Below are 26899 nucleotides of genomic sequence, written 5' to 3'. Positions count from 1 at the left end.
GGTGTCTGTCACAGATCTGGGTAGCAGCCACAGGTGAAGTGTGCCCCACGAACGGTGGAAACTGGTAGTTGTGATTCAGGAAAGGCCAGAACTGCGGCATAGGTGCCCAGAAGGTACCCAAGTGGCAGAGAGTGTAAGTGGAGATTGGTACACTGCCCAACCACGTTCAGGGAAGTGGGTATCTCGGGGGGCAAGGAGAAGACCATGTCCTGGAATGGGGCCGGGGCCACAGGGCCCTGGCTCTGAACCAGAGGGCCACGAGGCCACTAATGGACCCTTTCTGGCCTCACGGAGAGTGGTCAAGAGATTAGCTCAGAAGCTGCTATGGAGTCCAAGAAAGATCTAGCCAGATAAGACTGGAAACAAGGGTGCAGCCGGCCCAGGCCTGTCCTCCAGTCGGGAGTGAGGTGCGGAATTCTCATTCGGTTTCTGGTAAAGACCATCACTGCTTGACACAGCGGGTTTTCTGTTTGTTTGCTTTTTGAGATAGGGTCTCTCTGGCTGTCCTGGAACCCAATATATAGCCGAGGCTGGTGTCGAACTCAAGAGAGATCCATCTCCATTTGCCTCCCAAGTGCTGGGATTAAAGGTGAGAGTCCAGAGCCCACAAGTGTGCAGCCTTGTGGTCTCAGGTCTAAGAACCTAATTTGGAAAACGTCCTTCAGGTTGGACTGAATGGAGGTGGCCTTGGAGACACCCTTAACAGTGTCCACTCCCACCTGCCATCCACCAGCCTTCCAGCAAGGGAGAGCAATTCTCCACTGGGTCCTCCTTCAGCCAGCACCCAGCCCTCCTGTGGTCCCCAGGCTCTTGCCCTCAGCCTTGAGCTCAGGCCGGCTCACTTCTGTGTGGCCCTTGACTCCGGGCCAGGGGGCAACAAAGGACAAACAACACCCACAAAGAACAGCCAAGCCTCTGCAACAGCTACTCTTTATTTGGTGTTTTCCAGATGTGCAAAAGTTTCCAGAAAGCTGGGCCCCACAATGTGTAAAAAAGACTCCCAGTGGGGCAGAGCTGTGCAACCATAAAAAAAAAAAATAGTAACAGTAAGAGAAATCAGTCCCCCAGGAGGCCTGGCTTGGGCAGAGCAGGTCACTCAGGACCAGGCCACGTGCCGTGTGCTGCGTGTTTTCGGTTCATTTTCTTCTGACTCTTCTGTTTTCCAAGTCCCCTCTCTAGGGTTGTGGCCACCGGGCAGGCCTGACGGAGTCCTCAGGCATGGCGGTTTGTCAGTGACTTCCCTTACAGATACCCACTCAGTGCTTGCCCACCGGCTCCAGCCCCGCCGTGACCCCACCCCCACCCGTGTGACCCCTTCCGCCAGTCTGCCCGGAGTCTCAGCTCCCTCTGAGGGGCACCGCTCTGGGACAGACAAAGGCCCCACCACCCGAGTGCACAGTGAGGCGGGAGGTTGTGCTGGTCCCACCTCAGGCAGGTGTCAGCGTCTGATGCTGTGAGTGTGCTTAGGGCTGTACACGTTTGTGTGGGTGTGAGTTTGGTGGGAGGTGGGGGCCTGGGCTGGGGCGGCACTCCTGGGATTCAGGGCACATTGACCTTGAAGGGGCTTCCCGGGACGCTTTCGTCACCCCACTTGACGATGAGGATGTAGTCTCCCTTCTCCTTGACGGTGTAGGTGACGTTGTACACCCGGTTTCCCACGTGCTTCACATAGACCTCCTCACAGGGGGCCTTGGGCCCGTGCACACCCACCATCATCATGTTGGTGCCTGCGGAGGGGCGGGGAGGAGCGGAGAGGGGCGACTCACACCGGGGCCACAGCAATCAGCCGCCCCAGCCTCTGCCTCCCCTCCCCCAGCCTCTGCCTCCCCTCCCCCAGCCTCTGCCTCCCCTCCCCCAGCCTCTGCCTCCCCTCCCCAGCCTCTGCCTCCCCTCCCCAGCCTCTGCCTCCCCTCCCCACAGCCTCCCCTCCCCCAGCCCTTGGCCCCCCTCCCCCCAGCCTCCGGCTCCCCTCCCCCAGCCTCTGGCTCCCCCCACAATCCTCTTTGAGGGGCGTGCCTGCTTTGCTGCAGTCCACTGTGAAGGAGTTCTTCTGGCCCACAAAGGCCTGGGACAGACCGGGGCCCCTCGTCACCACCTTGCTGGCATCTGAGGAGAACTTGGGGATGGAACTGTAGCTGGCGCCACGGCTGGAGGAGGACTTCGTCACGGTCTCCACCAGAACTGTGGATGTTTCGTGAAGGCTGTGGCCTCCGGACAACCGAGGACCTGAGGGTAGAGCAGGCGGCCACAGGCCTAGTCAGAGGGACCTCCTGTCCTTTTCTAGGACACGGACACCCTGGGACGGCACTGGGCAGCAGTGCTGGGTGCTAACCCCCTCCTGTCTTCAGCTGCAGCCTCTGAAGAATGCCACCTATTCCAAAGGGCAGCGCGGTGACCAGCGCCGTGACCAGCTCCGATCCTGCCATCCTGGGCCTGAGCCACTCCTGGCCGCACCCTCACCCTGCCGGCTTTCCTCTGCGGCCCAGGTGACTCAGAGCAAGAGGATGGCTTTACGGCAGGACAAGCTGGGGCGCAGCTCAGTGGCAGAGCACTTGCCCAGCGTGAAGAAGGCTCTGGGTTCAAACCCCACCATTCTTTCTTTGAGACAGGGTTTCTCTGTGTAGTCCAGGCTGGAACCCACTCTTAGAGCAGGCTGGTCTCGAAGTCAGAGATCCACCTGCCTCTGCCCCCTGAGCGCTGGGATTAAAGGTGTTGCTACCATCACCCGGCAAGATTCTTGTTTTTAAAGACTCCAACTCCATGGAATAGCATGCCGCCTAGCCAGGCCCCCTCCACCACGGTAACACGGCCCTGACTGAGGGGCTGCAGTCAGGTGTGAGTGGCCCCTGCAGCCCGCCAGCGTGGAGCCTCTCCCCGGGGCCTCACCTGTGACCTTGGCTTTGAAGGGACTGCCCACGATGTGCTGAGGACCGCCATACTTGATGGCAATGAGGTAGTTACCAGGGGCCATGGGAGTGTAAGTGACCACGTGGCCCTCGGGACACTCCCGACAGTCCAGCTGCACCTTGGAGGGGCCGTCAATGGTGACTGACAAGGCCCCCGAGCCTGCGTTCTGGGTGTTCACAATGAACTCCGACGACACACCTGAAGGGCGAGGGGGAGCGAGGCTGGAGGTCAGAAGGCCCAGCAAGGTGTGCCTGGCCGCCCCCTCCCCAGCCCCCCAGCCTCAGACACTCACCGGTGGTGCCCCCCTCCAGCCCGGGCCCGTAGGCTGACACCAAGCCTGGGTCCCCGGCTTGGCTCTGCTCCCCAACACGGATCTTGAAGGGGCTTCCGGGGATGTGGGCGCCGCTGAACTTGACATCGATCGAGTGCACCCCGTTCTCGTGGGGGATGAAGCGGATGGTGTGCTTATCTGTGAGGCAGAGGGCTGGCCGTGAGCCTCCATCTTTCTCCGTCCCTTCCCGGGAGGCCGGCCTGGCGGGAGACGGCAGGGGCAGGCCCAGCTCACCGCTGTCCAGCTCGGAGACGTAGCACTCCTCCACGGCCCCCGAGGGCGTGTGCACCCGAGCGTCGATCACGCCGCGCGCCCCGTTAAGCTGCACCGCGAAAGACGCCGGCTGGTTCACCTTAAGCCCCGTCTCCTGCAGAGGCCGCAGCGCACATTCAGAGTCCGGGAAGCGGGGGCTCGCCCGGTCCTCTCTGTGCGCAGGGCTGCCTGGCGCCCAGTGCTCGCGCCTCCCAGTGCTCGCGCCTCTGCAGCCTCTGCAGCCTGGCCCCGGCCGGCCGGCTCGGACCTCGGGGAGGGAGGTGCCACCAGCCATGCTGGGTACCACAGGGCGTGAGCTGCGATGCATCCCTCTCCCGCCTGAGGAAGCAGAGGCCACAGCCTGACCGTGCTTGCGGGCTGCAGGCGCGGAAGAGCTCGGGTGTGGCGGGCTGCGGGCAGACTGCCCCTAGGATACTTCTTGAGAGGGGTGAGCTCCCCCTGGGCGCACTGCGGGAGAAGGGCCTGGGGGTGGGAGGATGGAAGCCTGGGCTGGAGGGGAGAGCCTCACGGTTGGCCGATGGGACCACCCTGCGGGAGAAAAGGATGAGGGGGCAAGGCCCTCCCGTCCCCCTTATGAAAGCTCTCTGACAGAGTGACGGTTGCCAGCGTGGCTCCGGGAAAGCCTGCCCGGCGTACATCCCCGTGTGGCAGAGGAGAGGAGGCCTTTAGATGCCACACCAGGACCAAGTACAGCGGTCCCGGCGGCCAGCAGAGGCGAGCCCAGCCCCGAGGCCACGCGTGTCTGCTCGGGAGGCCTCTGCAGACGGGCTCCGTGCGTTTGTTAGTTTGATGAACTTCCTCTCATGAAGTCATTAGTTACAAAGGACTCAAAGGGGACAAGCAGTGTCCGCTCTCAGGAAGGACAGGGAGACAGTGCTTGCAAAAGGCACAAACGAGGCACGGAGCCAAGCCCAGGCAGTCTCGGGGAGGCAGACAGCTCCCCCGGGGCCTGAGCCCCGCTCTATGGAGCGGACAAGGGGGCCGGCTGCTCTGCCAGGCTCCAGTCACAGGCCGGCCGGCGGGCCTGCTGCTCTAGACGCCTGCCTAGCCCTCAGCCCCGACCCCGCCAGACCTGGAGGCTGGTGACGGTGAGACGCCGAGCGTCGTCCGAGAGCGAGGCCACAGGCACCACGAAGGGGCTGTCCGGGATGTGTTCGTCGTTGAACTTGATGGAGACCTCGTAGTCCCCTGCGGAAGGAGGCGGGTCGGCACTCCACAGGGCGGGGCGGACAGGGCCCATTGCCCCAGCCCAGCCCCAGCCCAGGGCCGCAGCAGGCCGGGGCTCCGCTCTGGGCAGCTGAGGGGACTTGGGGCTGCGGAGCGGAGGCCCGAGCCCACTGGTCAGCAAGGACGGGTGGGGGCGGCTGGGCAGCCCAGTCCCCACTTGCGTGAGAACACCTACCTGGCTCCTGGACAACATAGGAGACGCCGCAGGAACCGTCTTTGCGGTCTTCAAACGCAATCTCCGCCTTGCTGGGCCCCTCCACGGCAATAGACAGGCCCCCGGCTCCGGCCTCTCGGGTCCAGATGCTGAACTCGGCTGCAGGGGGTGGGCATGGCTTCTGGGTGCCCTCCTCCTGGCCGCCCCAGCCCCCAGCTGCCCCTCACCCTGGCTGCCGTGGCCCCCAGCTGCCCCTTATCTCGGCCGCCCCTCACCCCAGCTGCTGTGACTCCCAGCTGCCCCTCAATCCCGGCTGCCCCTCACCCCGGCTGCCCCTCACCCCGGCTGCTCCTCACCCCGGCTGCCCCTCACCCCGGCTGCTCCTCACCCCGGCTGCCCCTCACCCCGGCTGCTCCTCACCCTGGCTGCTCCTCAATCCCGGCTGCCCCAGCCCCCGGCCCCCCCTCACTCCGGCTGCCCCTCACCCCTGGCTGCCGTGGCCCCCAGCTGCCCCTCACCCTGGCTGCCGTGGCCCCCAGCTGCCCCTCACCCCGGCTGCTGTGGCTCCCAGCTGCCCCTCACCCCGGCTGCCCCTCACCCCGGCAGCCCCGGCCCCGCCCCTTACCTGGCACACCCGCCACACCCCGCTCCAGCCCCGTGCCTCCGGCCCGCACCTTGTGGGCGCCGCCTTCCCCCAGCGGACCCACGGTGAACTGGAAGGGGCTTCCGGGCACGTGCTGGCCGCGGTACTTGACGGTGACCGTGTGGGGCCCCATCTCCTGGGGCACAAAGCGGACGCTGTAGGCGCTGTCCTCCCCCTCCACGATCTCCGCGGCCTCCGTCTTGCCGGAGGGGCTGGTCACCTGCGCCGCCATGTCCTGAGAGCTGGCCTCACCTGGCGGGGCGGAGTGGTCAGGCCGCGGGGCGGGGTCCCTGCGGGCCCCCGCGTGGCGAGGCCGTGGCGAGGGTCCCCGTGCGCGCTCCGCTCACCTTCCTGCCGGGCCATGCTGCCGAAGGAGCCGAGGCGCTCGCGGCCCAGGAAGTCCCCGAAGACGGCAGGGAAGGGGTCCCCGCCGACCTGCGTGGACTCCTCCACCCGCACCTCGCGCTTGGTCTCCCCGCCCCGGGTCTTGCTGATCTCCGTCCTCTCCGTGCGCGTGTACGTGTGGCTGCTCCGCGTGAAGGTGCGCGTCAGGCGCTCCTGCGCCGACACCATCTGAAACCAGTTTCCTGCAGGGGGGGGGGGCGGTGAGGAGGGGGGCGGGCGGGGCGGAGGCCCGGAGGGTGCCCGCGCCCCGGGGCAGGGTGCCAGCGCCCCTCGCCCCGCCCGCGCCGCCCGGCCCCTCCCCGCCTCGGCGCCTCTACCTGGGATCTTGAGGTTGAGGTCGCAGGTGCTGCCAATGGTGGCGATGGAGGGCGCCTGCCTGCGCCGGGTGATGCTCTCCTTCATGCGCCCCTCGCCGGTCACCTTGACGGTGAAGGGGCTCCCTGGAAGCCGGAGGGCGCGTCAGGAGCGTGGGCCTGCCCGCCAGGCCGCGCCCGCCCAGCCCAGCCCACGGCCCTTACCCGGCACGTGCTTGTCGGCGAACTTGATGTTGATGATGTAGGTGCCGGGCTCGGTCGGGCAGTAGGTGACTTTGCACGTGCCGTCCTCCATGTCCTCGCAGTTAATGTCCACCTTGCTGGGCCCTTCGATGCTCAGCCCCAGGCCCCCGTAGCCTAAGGGGAGGAAGGGAGGGAAGGTGTCTCCCAGGGCACCCGCACCCTGCGCCCTCCTGCCCGCAGAGAAGACTCCGCCCAGGACACACGGCCTAGGACAACGGTGCCCACTCAGGAAAACGCCCCCCGACGGGGAACGAGGAGAGCCGGGCGGTCTCTTAGCTGGGGTAGCTGACCCGGGCCCCCGCTTTCCCGCAGCGGCTCCAACAAGCCCAGCGGCAGGCGCGAGCATCTGTGGGGGCCCCAGGCGGGGACCCCGGGGGGAGAAGCACCTGCGTTGCGAGTGTCCACGATGAACTCGGCCACCTGGAAGGTGTGGCCCTCCGAGAGGCCCTTGCCCCACACTCGGACCTTGCCGGCGTCGCCGATCTCCGACGGCCCCACCAGAATCTTGAAGGGGCTGTTGGTGACGTGTTTGCCGCTCTTGCGGACGCTCACCACGTGCTCCCCGACCTCCTTGGGGGTGAAGGAGATCCCTGCGGAGAGACGACAGTCGGCAGAGGCCCCCAGGCCACCCCCCCCCCGGGCCGGGGAGGAGTGGCGCTCACCGATGTGTCTGTTGGGCAGGCGCTTCAGCAGGCAGGGCTCCTCGTTGCCCGAAGGGGCCCGGATGCTGGCGGTCAGCTGGCTGAGGTCGCTCTCTGTGATCTTCAGCGACACGTCCGTGGAGGTGCCCACGTTAAGCTGTGACGTTCTCATTGAGTCGTCACCTGCCGGACAGGGGGGGCGGGTCAGTAAGAGCGACCTCAGGGGGACCTCGGCCCACTCCCTGCGCCCATCTCAGGCCCGGGAGGGCTGCGTCCCTCCTCGAACCTTTCCGTGTTTAATCCTGAGTCTCTGAGTGACAGGACCAGGCACCAGACCAGAGTCTCTCTCTATTTGGCTCTTGTCACACAGCTCATCTGTCTCTGGGCCTTTTCATGGTATCAAAAGATTGTGAATAACCCCTACCTTTGCTTGCTTGTGTTTGTCCCCTACCTTTGTTGTTGCTTTGTTTTTCAAGACAGGGTTTCTCTGTGTAGCCTTGGCTGTCCTGGACTCACTCTGTAGACCAGGCTGGCCTCGAACTCACAGAGATCCGCCTGCCTCTGCCTCCTGAGTGCTGGGATCACACCCTACCTTTTCAAGAATAACTTGGAAACAAAAACAGTGATCTCTTTTTCTCTTTCTTTTGTACTTTGAGACATGGTCTCTCTATGGAGTCTCGGCTGTCCTGGGCTCGCAGCGTGGACGGGGCTGGCCTGGAGCTGACACAGATGGTCCTGTCTTTTATAGCATGAGGTGGGGGACAGTCCTCGCCTGTGTGGAGAGCAGCACCTTACATCTGCCTCAGGAGGTCTCCCTCCCCGCTAGCCGCCTTGGCCCGCTGTGCCGCGTGACCGGCCTGAGCACATGCGCGGCGGGGTGCCAGCGCCCATGTCACCTGTGATCTTGGCGGTGAAGGGGCTCCCTGGGATGTGCTTGTCGTCAAAGCGCACAATGATGCTGTAGTCCCCGGGGGCCGTGGGCAGGTAGGACACGGTGCACGTGCCGTCCTTGTTGTCCTTGCACGTGATCTCGGCCTTGGACGGGCCCTCCACGGCCAGCGACAGCCCCCCTGTCGGTGCGAGCGGGCCGGGCTCAGAAGGTCGGCCCCGTGGGCGTGCCCGCAGGCCCCTCGGAGCCCGGCAGCTCTCCTCACCTTCCCCGGCGTCCTTGGTGACAATCGTGAAGGTGGCGGGCTTGTTGACCATGCCATGGCTCAGGCCTGGTCCGTAGGCGCTGACCTGGCGGCTGTTGATGGCGTCCACATAGAACTGCAGGGGGCTCCCTGGGCGAGGGCGGGCTGGGTCAGCCCAGGGCTGGACTTCCCGGCCCCGCAGCCTCAGCAGCCTCCGCGCCCCAGCCCTGTGTCTCCGCCACCCAGACCTGGCTCTTGGAAGCCCTCCACCCGCGTCACACATTTCCCCGGAACCTCCTCCGTGGCTGTGCGTGGCAGGCGCTTCTGCATTTATTTCGAGGAGGAGGGCAGGCCCAGCATGGCGTCAGCTCCTCCTGCCATGCCCTCGGCCCCGACTCACCAGGGATATGGTTGCCATCGTACTTGATGCCCATCTGGTGCAGGCCCTTCTCGGTCGGCGCGTATCTCACCGTGATGGTGCCGTCCTTGTTGTCAGTGATGCTGGGGCGCGCTGTTTTCCCAGAGGGCATGCGGACCTCCCCTGAAAGGCAGACACGCGTGGGACTCTGGCTTCTCCCGCCACGAGCCCCGGCTGTCCAGGCCTGCTCCCGTGTGCCTCTGCCTCCCGTTACCTGTGAGCTCCCCTTTCTGCACTGTGAAGGGGATGACCAAGTTGAAGGGCCTCAGCATAGACTCCAGCGGTTCCACGGGCACCACGGGCTCCTCTGTGGCCTGCAGCGGGTGAGAGGAAGGGGCATGGGTGAGCAAGGCTCGGAAGGGTGGCCTGCCTCGTGACTGAAGTCAGGATGAGGAAAGAACAAGACGGTTAAAGTGAAGCCCGAGAGGCAGCAGGGGTGCGTGAGCTGCAAAAGAAGGCATGCTGTACCAGATCTGAGCTCCCTCTGCCCATCCTAAAGCCTGTTCCCCGAGAGGCCCAACCGTGGCCCAAGCCTGCAGAACAGAAGTGGAGAATGAAGAGGCGGGGAGGAGGAGGGTGGTGAGGCCTGTCAGGGGGAGCTCTAGTACCCAGCGTGCAGGGCAGGTGCCAGGCCGACGAGGGGCATAGGGCAGGTGCAGCGGCAGCCCTTCAGCAGACTCCTCCACACGCGGCAGGGGGTCACACGCCTGGGGAGCGAGGCACAGGCACACAGGGCTGGGACCCAGCTCCCGGAGCTCACTCGGAACGGCCCGGGACTGAAGTCCTGGGTGGGCATCTCGGAGTTCTACCCTTGTCCTGCGGGGCCACCTTTGTGGACAGCGGCCCGAGGATCGGAGAAGAATGCAGCGAGCTCTTCCAGAGAGGGCTGGTGCCTCTGAGGAGCTGTGCCACCTCCCGGCACTTTGGCAGGTTGCGGGGACTACAAAGGGTCAGCTCTAGAGTACTCTGGATCCATTCATCAAACATGGGGACAAGTTCTCTGAGTCCTTGAGGACAGCTAGGATCCCTGCAGCTACTGAGAGGTGTGTCCCCGCCCCTGTCCTCCAGCCCCACCACAGCCAGGAGCTTACCAGCACGTGGAAGGGGCTGTTGGGGATGTGCTCGCCCCCGAAGCGGATGGTGATGACGTATTTGCCCGGCTCGGGTGCTGTGTAGTAGATATCAAAGGTGCCATCGTGGTTCTCCACCACATCCACGTCAAGCTCGGCCCCATCAGGCGTGGACACCGTGCAGGTCACCTTCCCCTTGCCCGCTGCCTTGGCATCCACTGTAATCACAGTCTCCTCTCCAATCTGGATTCTGGGACCCAGGCAGGCACCTACCGCACGAAAAAGTCAGATCAGCGGCTGTGGAGGCCCTGGCTAGCTCCCCCTTCTCCAGCTTTCCCACGGCCGCCAGCCCCTAGCAAGGAAAGGAAAAGGTGACTCACCCAGCCCGTGGCCTCCGATGGACACTGGAAACAGACAAGAAAGGTAGGCCGTGAGGGTGGGCTGTGCTGGGCGAGCCGGCAGGCGCTTTGCCAGCGCTGCCCCAGGGCAGGGGTGGGGCGAGAAGGGTGCAGGGCAGAGGGTCACCTGTGACCAGGCACTTGCTGGCGTCCCCTGTGGGCAGGGCATGGATGCGGAAGGGCGAGTACGGGATCTCGTCGCCGCCATACTTGATGGTGATGGTGTATCGGCCGCTCATGTCCGGCAGGTAGGACACGGTGTACGTGCCGTCCCCATTGTCTCGGATGTTGGCCTTCTTGGGTTTTCCCTCAGGGTCCTGGAAGAAGGGGGAGGTCAGGTCCGCCTGCGCCCGCAGAGCCCAGCCGGGAAGGGGCTGCGCCTGGACTCACCAGGATCTGGACAGTCAGCAGCCCCTCGCCAGCATCCCGGGCGTCGATGGTGAACTCCACGGGCAGGCTGGCAGGGACGCCGGAGGCGCTGAGGCCAGGGCCGCTAGCCCGCACCTTGCTGGCATCGTGGGCTGGAAGCACTTTGATCTTGAAAGGGCTTGAGAGACAGAAGGAAGGGGGGCTGTCGGGAGCTGGAGTCTGGGAGCCTCCGCAGGCGCGGGCAGGCGGGAGGACCCTGCGGCAGCACGAGGCTGGGTCCCAGGCCAGGTGGCACCCTGAGTCTCCGGGAAGCACCCCCTGCACACAGCGCTCTCCTCCGGAGGGAGCTGCATTCCTTAGGAGGAGAGCCCGCAGGCTCTCCAGGCTCCTTTCCTCCGTGCCGATTTGATGCTCGAGTTTGAAAAGACCGTCAGGGCATAGAACCCCGGAGTGGGCATTTGGGGGCAGCCCCAGGAAGGAGGGCTCCACAGAGAACGGGGACTCTGCCCCAGGCCCGGCCCCTCACGCAAGGCCGCAGGAGAAGCTCTGCAGAGCCCAGCATGGACTGCCCGAGGCTGGGCCTCACCTGCGGGGCACCTCCTGGTCGGCGTACTTGACAGCTACCGTGTAGGGCCCATCAGTGGCAGGCGTGTAGTGGGCAGTGTGGGTCCCGTCGCCATTGTCGCGCACCTCCACAGGCTCGGCCACACCTGGGCGAGGGCGGGAGCTGTCAGCAGGGTCCCCCGGAACCTCGTCCACATCCCCTCTCTCCCGCCATGCCGTACCTGTGGGGCCCAGCACGGCCACCTGCAGCGGGGCGCGGCCAGCCTGACTGCAGTCCACCGTGAAGGTCTGCGGAACCCGAGCCCTGACGCCGGTCCCCAGCCCTGGCCCTGAGCACTTCACCTTCCCAGGGTCCACCACGTCCTTCACAGGAACTCTGAACGGGCTTCCTGGGAGGTACGAGCACACGGGGGAGGAGGAGGTGATGCTGGAGGGCCTCCACCCTCGGCCTGGCAAAGCCGCCTTCCCGCGCTGAGGGTCTATGCAGGGTGGCCTCCCTGCTGCTGAGGGCCCACCGAGACAGACCAGTGTGGGAAAGCAGTTGGAAGCTCGCTGAGGACTACAGAACGAGGCCAGGCAAACCTCAGCCACATGCAACCAGGCTGGGGAGAGGGCCCCTAAATCAGTAAAATGCTAAAATGGCTGTGTCTTCTGACGTCGTGGCTAAACTATGAGGGTCTGCAGAACTCAGTCAGGAGAAGATGTCCTGTTTCAGCAGACCCAGCTCCTACAGCAACAGAAGCCACGCACGCCCAAGCGGCTGGACTGCAGGACAGCAAGCCCAGCCAGCGGACCTGGTGCAGGGCCTCTGGGCATGGCCTGGCGGGTTAGCGCCCCCACGGCACGCCTGCCCTCTGCAGATCTCCTCCTCCTGCCGTTCTCCTCCTGACCTCAGCGTCCTGGCATCCTCTCCCCAGAGCCCGCCCCACGCCCCTGCCCACCTGGGATGGGCTGTCCCCCAAAGGTGATGTTGACGTCGTAGTCTCCAGGGCTGAAGGGGACGTACTCCACGGCGCAGCTGCCATCCTTGTTGTCCTTGCAGGACATCTTAGCTTCGGAGGGGCCCTCGATGGCCAGCCCCAGGCCTCCCGTGCCAGCACCCCTATAAAACGACACTCCTGAAAGCCGTTCTAGAGCCAGAAAAGGGTCTGAAAGGCGTTGGGGACAGAACAGGAAACACAAGGTGGGCCGCTGGGGGCCGCTGCTGGGGGGTGCTGGGAGGTGCTGGGGGGTGCTGGGAGGCGGCTGTAACGGGCTGCTTGGGAATGCAGGCAGGGGAACGAGCTTCGGCCACCTCTGCAACAGGACGAAGCCGGGTGAGGGCTGGGACAAGGGAAGGGCCAACAGCAGAGCCCACGGTGGACAGGACCCCGGGTCAGGGTTAGGCGGAATGACTACCTGGTCTCCACAGTGAAGCGGTTGGCCTTGTTGACCAAGCCGCTCTCCAGGCCTGGCCCAAAGGCCCGGACCCGGGTGGGGTCGCAGCCCTCGGTCACAGCCACTCGGAAGGGGCTCTTGGGCACAGCCACGTCGTCATAGAGCACCTCCACCAGGTGCACACCTGGAAGAGGCCCCGCAGAGTCACGGAGAGCAGCGCCCCCCCCGCCCCTGGCACGCTGGCACCCGGCCCTCGGCCCTCACCCTCTTCGTAGGCAGTGTATTGCACACGGTACGTGCCGTCCCCGTTGTCCGTCACGTAGGTGTCCGTCTTGGCGCCGGAGGGGTTGAGCACACGGGCTGTCACGTGGTTGCCGCCCGTGGCTGTCAGGGACCTCGCGTCCACTGTGAACTCGGTGGTCACCTCCCTCAGGACACCTAGGCCCAGGGACCATGCTCAGCCTCCACGCTGGCCCGTCCTCGGCCCACGTGGGCCCCTCAGGGAGGCCGAGCCGCCCCTGCAGCCCTCAACTCCTGCCTGGCTCCCCCGTACGGACGGCACCCAACCTCGCCGGCGCCCTCTGGGCGAGAACTGTGACGGCCTGCTCCCGGCTGAGCCCGCCTGTCTTGCAGCACCCATTCGAGTCAGCAGCCCATTCGGTGCGCCCCGAGGCGCAGCGTCCCACCTTTACACTTTGCTGGGTCTGGGTGCCTTCAACCGACGGTCCAAAGGTCTCCCCAGAAAAGGACAGGGCAGACGCCACTTTGTCACAGACTAATCGGCAAGCCCTGTCGGACCCCTCGCTCCTTTTCCGGGGGCTGAGCCCCTGAGGCCTCCCCTCCCCCAGCCCCGCCCGGTGACGCCGGGCGCGGCCCCGTCTTACCGTGTGGCTCCACGCCCGGGCCTGACACCCTGACGCCGCTGGTGTCGACGGCAGGCTGCACGTGGACGCGGGTGGGGAACTTGGGGATGGGGTGGCCGCCGTACTTGATGGTGATGGTGTAGGTGCCGGGGAAGGCCGGGCTGTAGGTGATGTGGTAGGTGCCGTCCGCGTTGTTCTGGATCAGCACCTCGGCTTTGACGCCGGCGTCCGACAGGATCTCGATGGTCAGCTCGGCCTCGCCGGCCTCCGAGCAGTCCACGGTGAACGTGGCCGCCTCCCCGGCCTTGCCGCGCTCCAGGCCGGGCCCGCTGGCCCTCACCTTGCTCGGGTCGAACACGGGCTGGATGGCGGCCTTGAAGGGCGAGCCCGGGATGTGGGCTTCGGCGAACAGGATGTTGATGGTGTACTCGCCTGGCTCTGTGGGCAGGTAGCTGACGGCACAGGAGCCGTCGCCGTTGTCCTGGCACTCGATCTTGGCTTCGCACGGGCCCTCGACCGTCAGCCCCAGGCCTCCCGTGCCGGCGCCTTTGGTGTCAATGGAGAACGGAGCCGGAGTGCCCACGAGGCCGCCCTTGAGCCCCGGGCCGTAGGCGCAGACCTGGCAGGCGAACACACACGCTCGTCCTCCGAGCCTGGCTGCCCCACCCTCCGGCCTCCGCGGGCCCCTCAGGCCGCCCAGCCGCAGTCCTCCCAACTCTAGCACGAGGCACAGAGGTGAAGCGACAGAGGGACGCAGGCCCGGCCCCAAGGCCAGGAGGACAGGCCGGCCCCGCCTGCACCCTCCAGGTCCCGGAGCCTTCGGGCCTCTGCCTTCGCTTCCAGATCCCAGCAGCCTTTACCTTGGAGGGGTCCGGGGGCAGAACCCCTTCCACAGCAAAGGGGCTCCCAGGCACGGGGTGACCGTCGTAGGTGATGTCCACCTTGTACGGCCCCTCTTCCGGCGGCATGTAGCGCACAGCCTGGGCCTCCGCCCCACCGCCGGGCTCCAGCTTGCAGGGGATGGGGCGCCGGGAGGGCGAGGTCATCCGCACATCCAGCTGGCCCTGGCCGCCGGCCCCTCGGGTGCTCACGGAGAAGGCCTGCTCCTGCCCCACGGCGACCTCTGTGGAGGCACGGGCGCCGTGAGCAGACCCCCTCTCCCCGCCCCCCCCCCCAGCCCTCGGCTGGCTCCCCACGTACTGCTGTTCAGGCCTTGGACTTTGACTTTGCTGAGGTCCAGCGGGGGCGCCACATTCACCACAAAGGGGCTTTTGGGCACAGGGTCCCCCCCGTAGGTCACCGTTACTGCCATGTTGCCCTGTTGGGAAGAAGACAGAGTCGGGTCGGGGCGGCTCCTTGGCCCGCAGCCCAGCAAGCTTGGCGGACACGGGGCAGGCGGTGTCTGCGGGCCCAGCCGGCCCTGAGAGGGCAGCGGGGGCTCCCGGGTCCCCCCCCCCCAGCGGCGGGGGGAGGGGCGAGGCGCACCTGCTGGACGGCGGTGTACTTGACCGTGTAGGAGTAGTCGTGGTTGTCAATGATCTCGAAGTCGCGCACGGCCTCGCCCTTGGCCGCCCCCGCGAACTGCACGTCCAGCCTGGCCTTGCCGGCCCCCTTGGTCAGCACGGTGAAGTGAGTGGGCTTTCCGACCTCCACACCTGGAGGCCCAGGAGACGGTGTGAGGGCCTGGAGCGAGGGCCTGGCAGCCCAGCCCCGCGCGGCCCCACCCCGGCCCAGGCGCCCACCTGTGCGGCTCAGCCCGGGGCCCTCGGCTTTGACCTTGCTGGCGTCGTGGGACGGGTCCACCTTGATGTGGAAGGGACTGGCGGGGATCTCCTGGATGCGGAACAGGCCTGGTCAGGCTTCCCAGGCCGCGGCACCGCGCTAGATGCCGGCCCTGGACCCGGCGAGGGCCAGGACAGCGCTAAAGGCGCCGCCGGCCTTCCCGGCCCTCGGGCCTGCGAGCCCGCGGCTGCCGCCCGCTGCGTACCTGGTTGGCAAACAGCACCATGATGGTATAGTGGCCGGCCCCCGGGGGGGTGTACTTGACCGTGAAGGTGTCGTTGTCGTTCTTGATGATGTCGAAGTCGATGTCAGCTTCCACAGGCCCCACCACGCCAGGCGCGCACTTGATGCCAATGCTCACGTCACCTGAGGTGGGCGGGGAGCCCTGAGTGAGCCTCGAGCTTCTTAGAAAGTCCGGGCACTGTGCCCAGGCAACTGGACCCGGCGGCCCCGCCCAGGACACGCCCCGACCCCGGCGGCCCCGCCCCGGCCCCGCCGGCCCCGCCCAGGACACGCCCCCGGGGGAGTGGCGGCGCACCTTGGCCGGCTTCACTGCAGTCCACCGTGAAGTAGGTGGGCTCGTTGGCCTTGAGGCCTGTCTTCTCCACTCCGGGGCCGTACACCTTTACCCGCTCGGGATGGCTGCCTTCTCCCACATTCACCTGCGGGCAGGGGTCCGTGCTCAGGGGGTGAGCCTTGCTCAAGGCGAAGCTTTCCGGCCAGCCCCCGCCCCCAGCTGGACCAGTCAGCCGCTTCCCGGGGGCCGCGAGGCGGGCAGGGCGCAGCCTTGGGACGCCCGGTAGTGAGCGGGGGGCAGCCTTACCCGGAAGGGGCTCTTGGGCACGTTCACGCCTCCCCAGGAGATGATGATGGTGTGCTTGATGGGCTTGGTGGGCACGTAGGAGCAGCGGAAGGTGCCGTCGCCGTTGGGGACCACCTTGACGTCGATGGGGCAGCCGTCCGCGTCCTGTGGGCGGCAGCGAGCACGTTCACGGGGGCAGAGGCGCGCCCTCTGCTGGGCCCCGCCGGCCCTGCACGCCTCCGCTCCCAGGTCCGAGCGCACACCCACCCCAGGCCTGGTGCCCCGGGCTCTGGTGGCCGCTGCCTGCCCCGGAGCCAGGCCTTGGCACGAGGCCACCTGTAAGGCGTGCTTCCCGGCTTATCTTTAGCTCCTGCGCTAATCTCATGTTCCTAAAATTAACAAACTTTTACGAGAACGACTGTCTCCTTGGAGCCTGACGACCTTTAGGGGGCGGTGGACACCAGCTTGTTAAACTGGCCACTGTCCTATACGGGGGAAATCACCTCCCGACCTCGAACTCTAGATTCAGAGGGGAACTTGGGCTCATGCGTTTCTAAGATTATCGTCTGTAAGAAAGCACGGCTGCTATCTCCCACAGGAACTGTCGGCCTCCCTCCCAGAGGCTCCCCCCGGCGGGCGGCGCGGTGGAGGCGGCTGTCCCACCTGGGCGTAGAGCTTCAGGTCTCCCTTGCCGGCGGCGCGGGCGTCAATGGTGAACTCGGCAGGCTTGTCCACGATGCAGCCGGCGGGCTCCAGGCCGGGTCCGAAGGCCCTCACCTGTTCGGGGCAAGCGAGGAGGGCTGTGTTGGGGACGGGAGGGGACAGCAGGGGCGCCGGGCCGGGCCCAGCGAGGCAGCTGGCGCCCACCTTGTCGGGGAAGCAGTCGGGCTGGGCCGGCTGGATGTGCGCGATGAACGGCGAGTCTCGGATGTCCTCGTCGTCACAGATGACGTGCACCGCGTACTCGCCGGGCTCCGTGGGCCAGTACCGCACATCGCAGGAGCCGTCCCCCTTGTCGTCACACTCTATCTTGGCTTGCGAGGGCCCCTCGATGGAGAAGCCTGGAGGGGTGGCGGGCTCAGAGAGGCCAGGCCCCGAGCCCCCTGCTCCCACCCAGGCACCCCCGGGTCCCCGCTCCTGTTTAACCGGACACCCTTCGGCGTCTTCACTGTCCCCACGCTCCTCGCATCAGGCCTTGGTCACAACCCTTACGCGACTCGGACACTCACCCAGCGTCCCCACTTCTGTGCCGACGGCTTCCACGACAAAGTCAGCGGACTTGCCCACCTGGCCGGTCTCCAGACCCGGACCCCATGCCCGCACCTTCTGGGCGCCGGCCTCTGGGCTCACTTGGACCTCGAATGGGCTAGAAGAAGGAAGGAGTTGGCATCCGTGCCAGGGAGAGCCCTGCCAGGGGCACCGCTGCTCCCCTCCCTCTCCCAGCAGGGGACCCAGGCACGGAGCAGGCGCGCTCACCTGCGGGGAATGGCGTAGCCACCCCACGTGATGGTCACCACGTACTTCCCGGGGACCACCGGGTAGTACTCGCACTCGAACACGCCATCCCCGGCCTCTCGGACTTTCACCGGCTCCTCCGTGCCCTCTGAGGAAATGAGTCAGGGGCACAGGTCACAGCTCTGGGCGGCCCAGGTTCTTGGTGCCCTTGGGATCCTGGGCACCTGGGCCCCCCTGGGGGAGGTGCCCCTGGTGGGTGGGGCTAAGCCAATGGCGGACCTTGCGTCCGGCCTGAGCACGGAGCCCAGCGTGGCGCACGGGGGAGGGAGAGCTAGCTCCAGTTTTCAGTGGTTCTCAGACTGGGACGCTGAGGCGGGAAGGAGAGTCCACGGGCCTCTGGCCGCTCTGGAATTGGGGGTGGGGCTGTGTGTCCTGGTCGTCACTGCCCCCAGCCCTGGGCCCCGGCACTCACTTGGACCCTTGACCGTGACCTTGAGCTCCCCGCTGCCTGCGCCCTTGGTGAACACCTTGAAGTCGGCCACCTCCTTCACGCGCACACCTTTGGGCTGCAGGCCTCGCCCGGTGGCCCGGCAGCCATTGGGATTGCAGGCTGCGGAGAGGGAGGCAGCAGCGTCGGTGCCCACGGGCCCTGGACGGAGGCCGAGCACCATCCAGCTGCCTGTGCACGCATCTCCCGACCCCTCCCAGGCACTGGGCATGGCCTCGCGCAACCCGGCCCCATGCTTGCCGTGTCCATCACAGACCCGGGACTGCTGGGAGCAACGCTTGGCACTGGGCAGAGAGCTGGCTGCAGGCCCAGGCCAGCGCCTCTCCTCAGAGCCGCTTGAGGCAAAGACACAGCAGATTCAATAACAAGTGTGCTAAGAGACAGGGACGGCTCTTTATCTGCGCTTGAGGCTCTCCACCACGGCCCTGGGCCTTCTCAGGACTACCAGAGCTGCCTCACAAGCATGCCACAAACATCCATCACTGCATGGAACAGGCCGCGTTCCATGTAGCACCAAGCCTTCCAAACCGCGTGGGCAATGCATGGAAACCGGCCTGGCACACTACGGAAAATGGCAGGGGGCTCCGGGGCACCCCAGTACTGACAGTGACACAGTCCCGGCCTGCCAGGGAACACAGCTAGTGCCACACAACTCAGACTCTGCCGCGCAACCCAGGCGGTGGCTCAGCGGCTGGGGCCAGGCACGGACACTGACAGACGGCGCAGGGGCAGACTCTAAAGTTTACGACGGAAGCCACCAGGCAAACAGCAAAACAAACCTAGCCCTGCCAGAAAACACCCAGGCCTGGAACTCCAGCCCGTCCCGGCACGCCACGGAGGGGGAGCCGTCCGGACCACGTGGGCATGCCACAAGCACAGCTCCAGCCACGCCTGGCCCCACCTCCGCTGGCGAGTACTAACGTGGCGCCACTCTCCTGGCCTGGTGGACGATGGGTACAGAGGGGGTGGGCGGCAGCAAGGGCGCTGAGCACAGGGAGAGAACCGGTTGGGGGAGGCTCGCCGGCCGGGCCCCGCACCGCGAGGCTGTGCCCGTGGGCCCGCCCCTGCGCCCCTCCGTGCGGCCCCACTCTGCTCTCTTCCCTTGTGTCCTCTGACTGTCCTGGGGGGGCTGAGCCCCGCCGGAGGGCCCCCCTCCCGGGTCCCCCCCCACCCCCCCCCGGTTACTCCTGCCCGTCCCAAGCCCCGAGCTGGCTGCCACCCGACCTCCACCCTCTCCTTGTCGAGGCCGGCGGCAGCCTCTGCGCGTGGCTGGGCGAGCGGAGGCGCCCTCACCTTCCGCCACGTGGACGGGGAAGGGGCTTCGCGTGATGGGTGCGCCGGCGAAGGCCACGTGCACGGTGTGCGGCCCCTCGGCCACGGGCCTGTACGTGCAGCGGAATGTGTTGTCGCCCTTGTCCTCCAGGGCCACCTCCACCGTGTCCCGCCGCCCCTGAGGGTCCACGATCACCACGGCAACGTCGCCCGTGCCGGCCCCTGCAGAGGACACGCGCACCCTCAGGCTCCCCCAGCCCGAGGCCGCCCCGCCCCTGCCCAGGACCCCCGTCCCGCCCGGCAGGCCCAGGCCGGGCACGGGCCGACCCTCACCTGCCGTGTAGATGTCAAAGTAGGTGGGCTTGTTGGCCACGTTCCCCACAGGCTCCAGGCCGGGGCCGCGGGCCGACACCTTGCTGGCGTCCCCGAGCGCCATGCCCACGTTCACCTCGAAGGGGCTACGCTCAATGTTCTGGCCAGCAAAGAGCACGGTCACCTGGCGCGGGGGGTTCAAAGGTCAGCTTCTGGGAGCCTAGTCTGAGGGGGCGCAGAGGCAGCGTGGGGGGAGGTGGCCGTGGCGGTGGGGGAGGGGACTCAGGGCTACCTTGTGTAGCCCAGCAACCTTGGGCACGTAGGAGACGGCGTAGGTGCGGTCCTTGTCATTGTTGGGCACCACCTTGGCCTGCGGGAGGAGACAGACTGAAAACGCTATCGACCCCGTAATCCCAGGGCCGCTGGCTCCCACGGAGTCTCCAGTTTCAATCCCCGCTGATCCCTCCACCCAGCACCCCGCTGTACCTCCTCCGTGTGGCCCTCCGGGTCCTCGATGTAGACCAGCACCTCACCCACGCCGGCGTCCACGGTCTGCACGGTGAAGCGGGCAGGCTCCAGCACCGTGTTGCCCTGGGGCTCGATGCCTGCGGGCGAGAGCCAAGCCCAGCTCCCTCAGCTCCCTCACCAGCCGCCACCGCCCGGAGCCCCGGGAAGGCCAGGAGCATCCGCACATACCGGGCCCGTAGGCGATGGCTTTCTTGGGGTTCAGCTGCTTCGAGCGGACGGGGGCGCCAGGTTTGAGCTTGGCCTTGGGGAACTGGGACAGGTAAGTCATGACAGAATGCTCATCCACGTTGGGGTCCACGATTTCTTCAGGGGCGATCACCTGCCGTAGGAAGAAATGACGGTGCCCCGTGCTGAGGCCTGGCGGGGAGGGGGGGATAGGGTGGGGGGGCCTTTCGGCCCTCGACCTCCCCGCCGCGCCCCACCACGCCATCGCCCATGTACCTGGGGCACTCCGAGCCAGTCATCTGCCTGCTGCATGGCCTCTCTGGCGTTCTGCACGGGCTGGTTGGGGTCCCAGGCTTCCCAGTCGGGGCAGAGACCTGGGGAGGCGGAGGAAGAACGGCGGGGTAGGCCATGGACCGCGCACAGAGCTCCCAGCCAATCATCCCAGAGGCCCGTGGCTTCACGTCCTTTCTGGGCAGCTCTAGGCCCTTCCCCAGCCAGGCTACCTCTGTGCCCCGACCCAGCTGCCAGTCACTGGGTCAGGGACCCCTTTCTCTCCCCAGTGATGCAGCCTGGCTCCAGCCCGGCCAGCCGGCTTCCTTCTTAACCCAAGATAGAGCAGAGACCCGGCCAGCCGGCTTCCTTCTTAACCCAAGATAGAGCAGAGACCCCAGCACCAAACACCACCCAAGGTGAGGGCCCTGTCTCCCACAGCCCCGTGGCGGCCCTCTCCACAGGTGCCCGCCTCTCTAAGCTATCCCACACTAGCCTTCGGGATAACTCTCTCTTCCTTAACTGCCTGTTGGGGAAACCGAGGCATCGAGGCAGCTGCAGGAGCCCAGCTTCCCAGCAGGGAAATACTGACAGAAGGGCAGATCACCCTGTGAAGGGCTGCTTGTGGGGTGAGGGGGCAGCGTGGTTCAAGACAGATGGAAGGGTGGATGCTGGTGAGGAGGGGCGCCGGTGAGGAGGGGGGCCGGCGAGGAAGGGCGCCGGTGAGGAGGGGGCTGCTCACAGCTGCAGTCCATGACTGGCTGGAACAGCTGAGCTCACTGCTGGCAGCCACAGCAGCTTTGGGCAGTGGCTCAGCAGCTGGGAATGCTTCCCAGGCTGAGCGCCTCCCCTCCCTGCTCCGCAGCTGACCCCAGGGCGGGGGAGGGTTCCCCAAGGGGCTGAAGCTCCCCATGCCAACTGCCCCCATGGCAGAAGACAGTCAGGAAGGGGTTGGTCGTTGGGTGTGACTCTGGCCTGTGTTGTTCGGTCCTTTAAGGGCCGTGATCTGCTGGGCCCTCACCCAGAAGGGCAGGCCAGGGCCACCTGCCACTGGACAACACAATGACACCATCCTGGGCCTCAGCCCTTTGTCGAAGCCATCCCAAGGGCCATTCAAGGAGCAGTTTCTGGAGCTAACTCGGGATTTCTTGCTGTAAGTTCACCTGCTTCCTTCCCTTCTGCTGGAGTTAAAGAATGGTGTCCAGGTAACAAAAGCGGGGTCACTATGGAATGCGCTCCTGGACAATCACTGCCCTCTCTGGGCTTCCAGGCTTGCCTGCAACATTTTACAGGCTTGAGACTGGCCTGAAACCTTTTCCTGCTCCTAGCCCGACAACCAAACAGCTGGATTCCAGCGGTGATTTCTGCAAGAGCAGCAAACCCCACAGGCTTGCTGGACCCTGACCCCTGGCCCCGGGGGTGGGCCTCATGTCAAGCACGGGCCTCAGCACCTACAGACCGCCTCCCGCTCTCCTCCAGGACTCTGGGCGTGCGCTTTGGCCTACTCACCAGGGGCGCAGTTGTCCACCAGGGCACCCAGAGCCTTGCCGTCCTGCCAGTCGCGATTAAAGTTGGTGATGGGCAGCTGCGGCACCTTGTTCTGGATCCAGCCGAGGAGACGCTGCTTGGGGGTCTGTTTGCGGGCGTCCTCGTCATCTTCATCCTCCCACATGGGCATGGAAATGGAGTAGTGGAGGATCAGGGTCCAGATCAGGCCCAGGATCAGCTTCAGGTTCCCATCGACGATAGCCTTGCTGTCTGCGGGTGCAGGGAACAGGCCGGCTCAGCGGGCGCCTTGTGGCAGTGCCCTCCATCACCTGCACTGCCCGGCCCCTCCCTCTGGGACCCATCTCCACCTCTGCCCCGCTCCCCTGGACCCAGGAACAGGTTGCTTCGCTCTCTGGTGCCCCTTCCCGAGGCCAGCAGCAGCCGTGGGCTCTACCTCCCACCTGAGCAAGTGTCCTACTGACATCAGGCCTCTTAGGGCCAGGCGGTGGCTTTGTTTAGAGTCAGGGTTTCACGTAGCTTGGACTGTGGCCTTGAACCCCTGGCCCTCCGGCCTCTACTTTCCTGAGAACTGAGAGCTGTGAGCACTGCATCTGGCTGGTACAGCACTGGGGATCAAACTCAGGGTCTCCCGCGTGTCACTTCCGACTAAGCCAGGTCCCTAGGCCCCTTGTTTTGTTGGAGCTGTTTTACTGACACACAGGCTGTGTGTATGAAAGGCTATAATCTGATAAGCTTTGGCCATAGGGCATACCTACAGAACTACTTGTATAAACAAAGAAATAATATAAGATGATAAAAAATAAATGTTCTCATATTTATACTTCTGTGGTCCTCGCCTCTGTCTGTCATGCTCCTGCCTTCCCAGACAACAAACCATCTGCTTCCTGGGCAGTTCGCATGTTCCAGTTTTATATAAATGAGATCAACTGATAAATCTGTCTCTTTTTTGCTCTAGATTCCTTCACTCCAACCCTTGAATTTTGTGTGTGTGTGTGTGTGTGTGTGTGTGTGTGTATGTGTGTATCAGATACTGATTTCCGTGTCTCCCTACATCTCATTTTCAGACAGGACCTCTCACTGAACTTACCAATTTGGCTAGACTTGCTGGTCAGGCATCCTCAGGGAGTCTGCTATCTCCACTCCCAGCACTGAGATTGCCAGACTACCAACTTTTTACATGGCATTTGGGGTCTGACCTAGCCGTCTCCCCTGGATTTAGGTTTTTACAACGGAGCTTGACGGGGTCTCAGTGCCAGTGAGGCTGTTCTGAAAGCTTAGGCTGACCTTGAGTGGGACCAGCCCAGTCCTGCCTCCATTCTGCTTCTGACACCCAGAAGCAGAGTCTAGGGAGGAGGAGGAGGGGGGAAGGGCACAGCACTCGCTCGGCTAAAACTTGGAGGTCTTTCCTGTTGCCTAGTGCTGAGAGTCAACGGCCTTTCGCTGGAGACATCACACGTGTGGACTCGATTCCCAGGGATGCTCTGGACGCATCTGGTAGACTACAGATTTCGGAACCCAGCTTTGTATAGGATAGCAGAGCTCTGAAATCTATCAGCTTCTGAGCCCTGCTTGTAGGAGGCTGGGGGGGAGGGGAGGTCCTGTTGACCCATGTTTCCTGAGAGACAGAGAGGGAGAGGCTGGACGCGCCTCTCACACATTGTTTTCTGCTCTCCTTTCCTCAGATCTTGGGGAGCTTGGTAGGGGAGCCTCTGTCCTCCACACCACCCCCTCCTACCCCCAGGGCAGAGGAATCTGAGTCTCCGGGCCCCACTGTCACTGATTCATTCTTCCTTCCCCCAGCAGCTCGGCAGCCCGCCCCTTCCCCTGGCTTCAGCTCAGCACAATGGCTTGGCAGCTCTCAGATCCCATGACACACTGCCTCCCTCCCGGTGCTTCCACTCTCAAACACAACCCTTTCACACACTCCGAACACCCGGGAAACCCTGCCACAACTGCCCAAGCCGGGCTCACAGACACCCGGGAAACCCTGCCACAACTGCCCAAGCCGGGCTCACAGACGCTTCCTCCCAAACGGGAGCCAGACCCTGGGCGCGGAGACCTTGAAGCCGCAGTGTTGGGGGTTGGGGGTGGAGTGGGAGAGGAGGGTCATTCATGTTTGCTGGGGGGAGAGGTTCTCCCTAGCAACTGGGCCTGGGCCAGACAGCAAGTGGTCCCCAGCTTGACAGGAGGGGGCGGGAAGCAGGCCCAGGGCTCCACCCCGGGAGCATGACCTTCCTCTCCTTCCACCCTCTTAGGAGGCCAGTCTGGGGAGAGGGTGGTGGAGCTCGGCTGAGCCCAGGTTTCTAGCGCACAGCATCCCTGCCTGGGGACAACCCCAAGGGATAGGAGGAGCCAGACAGCTAGCTTGTGACCCACACCCCTTGCCTAGAATAGAGGGGAGGAGACAGGGCTGGCCAGGGAGGGGCTGGGACAGCTGCTGTCCCCTCCAGCCCCTCCCTCAGCTATTGGCTCCGGGGAGAAGGATAGCAACTGGAGAACAGCTGTGGGGCAGAGCTGCCTCCTAGGCCTCTTTGTTTGGAGGGGTTGAGAGGGGGCTAAACCCAGGGATGGGGCTAAGAAGGGCACCCAGCCTCTTCAACCCAAGCCAGGCCTAGAACCCTCCTTCCAGATGAACTTCTCAGCTGTCAGCAACTTTTCCAGACTTTCCTTCTAGCGAGAAGTGTGGAGCCTCTGCGTGCCCTGCCCAGACGCTCATTCAGTCCTGAGGCCCCTTCCCACTTCTCCATAGCATGGGGACCTCCCCCGATTCCACTCCCATCTCCCAGGGATTTCAGGCAGTGTTTGCGCCCCTTCCCTTCGGCCTCAGGCCCAAGCCCAGCTCAGCTCAACTGCTGACGGCTTATCTCATCAGCACGGGATGAGCCTCCTGGCCCAAACAGGGCGCCATCACCCTTCCTCAGCGGGAACCCTGGAGCTTCCCTCCCGCCCCCAAACCTCTTCCCCTCTACTCTCAGCCGGCCCCTTAGCTGCAGAGCCAAGGGGGCTGGAGCCAGGCACGGCCATTGGGGGGAGGGGAGAGGTGCGCAGGGGAAGGATGAGGCCTGGAGAGGGGCCCTGCGCCCCCGCAGCCAGCGGGGAAGGGAGGCGGGGCCGCCTCCTCTGATGTCTCTCAGAGGCCGCAGACCTTCCTCTGGAGACCCCACCTGGGGCAGTCAGTGCCGCCTTCAGATCTCAGAGCGGAGGGGTGGACCCAGGCCACAACCTCCCCACGCTGCCACTCCTAGCTCCACCACACACCCCAGGGCCTCCTCCCCCACCCCTTGTCCTCAGGCTTGTCCTTCTGGAAAGCTCAGAGACATCTGCTGTGTCACGGAGACGGGGCTATTTCCAGGCCAGGGCAGGAGGGTGGGGGGTGGGGGGTGGCACCGGGGCTAGAAGAGGTAAGGCCCTGGGAGAAGCCCGGACAGGGCAAAGGGCCCCAGGCTGATCTCAGCTGCTAATTCCGGAGGCCCGGAGATGGCCCTGAGAGCCAGGGAGTGGACACACGTCAGCTAGGCGGCCCACAGAGGCAGGCGCCCCTGGCACCGGGTCCAGCTCCCCTTCAGGGTCCGGGGTGCCTCCTCCCGCGGGGGCCTTCCAGTATATCCCAGCAGGGCTCTGAGGAGTTCACCCAGGGCGCTGGAAACCCTGGTCCTGCCAGGGCAGGGCTGCGAGGGCCGGGGGAGCCTCTTGCCCTCAAAGCCCACCCGGGGCCGCTGGGCTCCCGGACCAGCCTCCCCACCCCCACCCAGAACTGACACACCTTCCAAATCTGGTTACACTCAATGACTTCCTCTCCCGCGGCCTTCCCCTCCCTCCGGGCAGCTTGACCTCAGCCGCAGCCAATCCCAGGCCCGGAGGTGGGTCGGACGGCACGGCCAGGCGGGAGCCCCTTCCCGTGAGCCGGCCGAGGCCGGACCGGCGGGGCTAGGGCTCCCGGCGGCCGCTCCGCGCCTTTTGAGGTGTCCGAGGCGGGCCTCAGTTTACCCTCGGCGGCTCACGCCCGCGGACGCCCGGTGGGCTCCGGGACGCGGGCCTGCCTGGCCCGGGGGTGGCTGGGACCTGCCTTGAGCCGGGCGGCCGGGGCGGGGGACGCCCCCAGGGAGCGAGCAGTGGGCGGCAGCCGCGTCCCCCCCTCCCCCCCGGTGTGCAAGGGCCGCCCGACGGGAGGGCGCCCGGGCAGGTTGCTGGGGTGCGTGCGGGGGCTGGCTCAGGGGGACCCCCGGGCGTCCCCGCGGGGAGGGGACACGGCTGTAGCCCCCCGGGGAGGGAGGAGGGAGGGGACGGGCCCCGGGGAGGGAGGAGGGAGGGGACGGGCCCCGGGGAGGGAGGAGGGAGGGGACGGGCCCCGGGCCCTCGCGGCCGCGCAGCCGCCCTGCCCGCCCCGGCGCCCGCACCTGCGCGCCGCCCCCGCCCCCGCCCCCGCCGCGGCCGTTCCCCGGCGCCCGCACTGACCGATGGACACGAGCTTGATGTGCTCGCGCTCCAGGAACTCCAGGGCCACCGACACGTTCTCCAGCTTCATCTGGCGGAAGTTGGGGCGCGGGTGGAACTTGCGGTACATGCGCTTCTGGCTGAGCACCTCGAGCAGCGCGATGAGGCGCAGCCCGTCGCTCAGGTCGCGCTGCAGGTCGCCCAGGCGCTTGCCCACGCACTTGAGGTGCTCGTTGCACCACCGCGTGAACGTGTTCTGCTGGATCTTCTTCCACGGCGCGTCCTCCGCCAGGTCCTTCTCGGTGGACGGCATGTCGTCCGCCTCGTCCGCCAGGCCGAAGCCGGCGGCGTCGGGGTAGCTGCCGTTGTTCATCATGCCGGGGCCGGGGCGGCGGGGTCCGGGCTGCGGGGTCGGCGCTGGCGGGGTCGGGGCGGCGGGCACCGCGCTCGCTCGCTCGCTCGCTCTCGGAACCGTCTCTAGGCTCCGGCTGGCGGGGCCGGCGGCTCGGGCTCCGTCCCGGGGCGGAGCGGG

General features: G+C 65.7%; 1 protein-coding gene across 2 annotated transcripts; it reads right to left on the bottom strand.

Annotated features, from left to right (window-relative positions):
- Positions 1–151: 151 nt before the first annotated feature.
- Flnc (filamin C) lies at positions 152–26886 on the bottom strand. Of its 2 annotated transcripts, XM_060373731.1 has the most exons (48): positions 26389–26886; positions 21934–22182; positions 20431–20528; positions 20158–20308; positions 19948–20066; positions 19754–19831; positions 19483–19645; positions 19171–19371; positions 17842–17979; positions 17391–17517; positions 17144–17280; positions 16782–16975; positions 16578–16691; positions 15936–16079; positions 15651–15774; positions 15318–15478; positions 15073–15163; positions 14816–14985; positions 14531–14648; positions 14191–14453; positions 13352–13949; positions 12732–12905; positions 12489–12651; positions 12032–12192; positions 11312–11479; positions 11113–11236; positions 10548–10704; positions 10285–10474; positions 10140–10163; positions 9781–10028; positions 9298–9396; positions 8904–9003; positions 8672–8812; positions 8293–8421; positions 8035–8208; positions 7160–7321; positions 6884–7087; positions 6459–6611; positions 6258–6380; positions 5883–6122; positions 5518–5787; positions 4914–5051; positions 4584–4699; positions 3473–3605; positions 3200–3376; positions 2887–3105; positions 2017–2226; positions 152–1727 (listed from the first exon to the last, which is right to left on the bottom strand). In XM_060373731.1, exons 1-48 carry the CDS (start codon positions 26741–26743, stop codon positions 1540–1542), a joined length of 8178 nt encoding a protein of 2725 aa, XP_060229714.1. In that variant the 5' UTR covers positions 26744–26886; the 3' UTR covers positions 152–1539. The 2 variants fall into 2 exon arrangements, with proteins under 2 accessions (XP_060229714.1, XP_060229715.1); XM_060373732.1 differs by lacking the exon at positions 9298–9396 and having other exon boundaries at positions 153–1727.
- Between the last annotated feature and the right edge of the window lie 13 nt (positions 26887–26899).

The sequence above is a fragment of the Meriones unguiculatus genome, chromosome 21, assembly GCF_030254825.1.
Source record: "Meriones unguiculatus strain TT.TT164.6M chromosome 21, Bangor_MerUng_6.1, whole genome shotgun sequence".
NCBI lineage: Eukaryota > Metazoa > Chordata > Mammalia > Rodentia > Muridae > Meriones > Meriones unguiculatus.
This window is presented reverse-complemented; position numbering and strand designations above follow the sequence as displayed.